At 47.3% G+C, this 2,014-nt stretch overlaps 1 protein-coding gene across 1 annotated transcript; it reads left to right on the top strand.

The window, feature by feature from the left end:
* The first annotated feature begins 229 nt into the window (after positions 1–229).
* On the top strand, positions 230–1,447 carry LOC138908488 (uncharacterized). Its single transcript, XM_070199159.1, has 2 exons — positions 230–368; positions 861–1,447. The coding sequence occupies exons 1-2, from the start codon at positions 230–232 to the stop codon at positions 1,445–1,447; spliced, it is 726 nt and encodes a 241-aa protein (XP_070055260.1).
* Positions 1,448–2,014: the final 567 nt, after the last annotated feature.

Raw genomic sequence — 2,014 nt, 5'->3', positions numbered from 1 at the left:
TACATGCCTTTTCTTGGATAGGTATATTCTACCCTCCCAGAGGGAAGAGTTGCGGTTTCAGTTTGAGCAGCTCCAGCAGAGTTAGATATCAGTGATTGATTATGAGGCAAGATTCTCTAAGTTGTCTCGCCATGCACTTATGATACTTTTTACTGAGGCGGAGAGGGTAAAGAGGTTTGTTGCGGGGTTGCACTCTGGTATTCAGACAATTATGGCCTGAGAGGTTGAGATGGGGACTTCTTACCAGTTAGTTGTGGAGATAGCTCAGAGGATTGAGGGTTATCGTCAGCGTGGCCAAGAGCAAATGCCGCGGGACAAGCGGTTTCGTTATTCCAGAGGGTTCAGCAGTGCTCCGTCTGGGGACAAAGGTTAGTTTGGGAGGGGTCAGCCTAGTAGGCCCACATATCCAGTACCACTGCCTCCTCGGGGTCCTCTAGTGCGATCTTATTTTAGCGCCATGACAGAGAGTTCCTACCACCTACTAGCTATTCAGGGTTCCTCCAGTGGGTATTCAGGCCATCAGGATCAGACTTCAGGTCAAAAGCCCACCGTACCGAGAGGTTGTTTCAAGTTCAGGAATTTCAGCCATGTGCGAAAGTTCTGCCCTAGGCTTCGGGGCAAGGCAGTACAGTAGGGTTCTCAGCCTATGATTACAGCACCAGTAGCTGCACCAACTGTCCGGCCGACCAGAGGCGAAGGGCAGGTAGGTAGGGGCCGTCCTAGAGGTGGAGGCCAGCCAGGTGGCGCTCCAGCTAGATTCTATGATTTCCCGGCCAGACCAGATGTAGTGGCCTCAGATTCCATAATCACAAGTATTATTACTGTCTGCAGTATGGATGCTTCGGTATTATTTGATCCAGGGTCTACCTATTCATGTGTGTCATCTATGCTTGCTCATTTCCTAGATGTTCCTCGTGAGTCCTTGGGTACTCCTGTCTATGTGTCCACTCCGGTGGGCGACTCTGTTGTTGTGGATCGGGTCTATCGGTCCTGCATTGTTACATTATGTGGTTACAAGACTAGAGCGGATATTCTGCTACTTGATATGACCAACTTTGAGGTCATCCTGGGCATGGATTGGTTATCTCCATATCACGCCATCCTTGATTGCCATGCCAAGAATGTTACCTTGGCGATGCCGGAGTTGGCTAAATTGGAGTGGAAGGGTTCGTCTGTCAGCATATCTAGTCGGATAATCTCTTTTATGAAAACTCGACACATGGTCGAGAAGGGTTATTTGGCTTATTTAACTTATGTTCGGGACACTACCGCAGAGACTCCAGTGATCGATTCAGTGCCCGTAGTCCGGGAGTTCTCCGATTTTGATCTTCCAAGCATGCCACCAGATCGTGATATCGATTTCTTCATTAATTTGGCCCCAGGTACCCAGCCTATATCTATCCCTCCATACCGTATGACTCCGAAAGAGTTGAAGGAGCTGAAGTAACAGCTTGAGGAGTTACTAACAAAGGGGTTCGTCATGCCGAGTTTATCAGCTTGGGGTGCACCAGTGCTATTTGTGAAGAAGAGAGATGGGACTATGCGGAGTGCATTGATTACCGCAGTTGAACAAAGTCACCATTAAGAACAAGTACCCGTTGTCGCGTATTGATGATTTATTTGACCAGTTACAGGGTGCTAGGGTGTTCTCTAATATCGACTTGAGATCAGGGTACCATCAGTTGAAGATTCGGGATTCAGATTTTCGAAAGACTGATTTCCGGACTAGATATGACCATTATGAGTTTCTAGTAATGTCCTTCGGTCTGACTAACTCCCTGGTGGTGTTTATGAATTTTATGAACCGAGTGTTCAGGCCGTATATTGATTCGTTTGTCATTGTCTTCATTGATGACCTCTTAATCTACTCATGTAACATGGAGGAGCACGAGCAACATTTCAGAGTGGTGCTTCAGACCTTGCAGGAATAGAAGCTATATGCTAAGTTCTCCAAGTATGAGTTTTGGCTAGATTCTGTAGCATTCTTGGGGCATGTTGTATCAGGCGAGGACAT

Source organism: Nicotiana tomentosiformis, chromosome 3 (assembly GCF_000390325.3).
Source record: "Nicotiana tomentosiformis chromosome 3, ASM39032v3, whole genome shotgun sequence".
In the NCBI taxonomy this organism is placed as follows: Eukaryota; Viridiplantae; Streptophyta; class Magnoliopsida; order Solanales; family Solanaceae; genus Nicotiana; species Nicotiana tomentosiformis.
The sequence above is the reverse complement of the archived record's forward strand: the minus strand, read 5'-3'. Positions and strand labels throughout refer to the sequence as shown.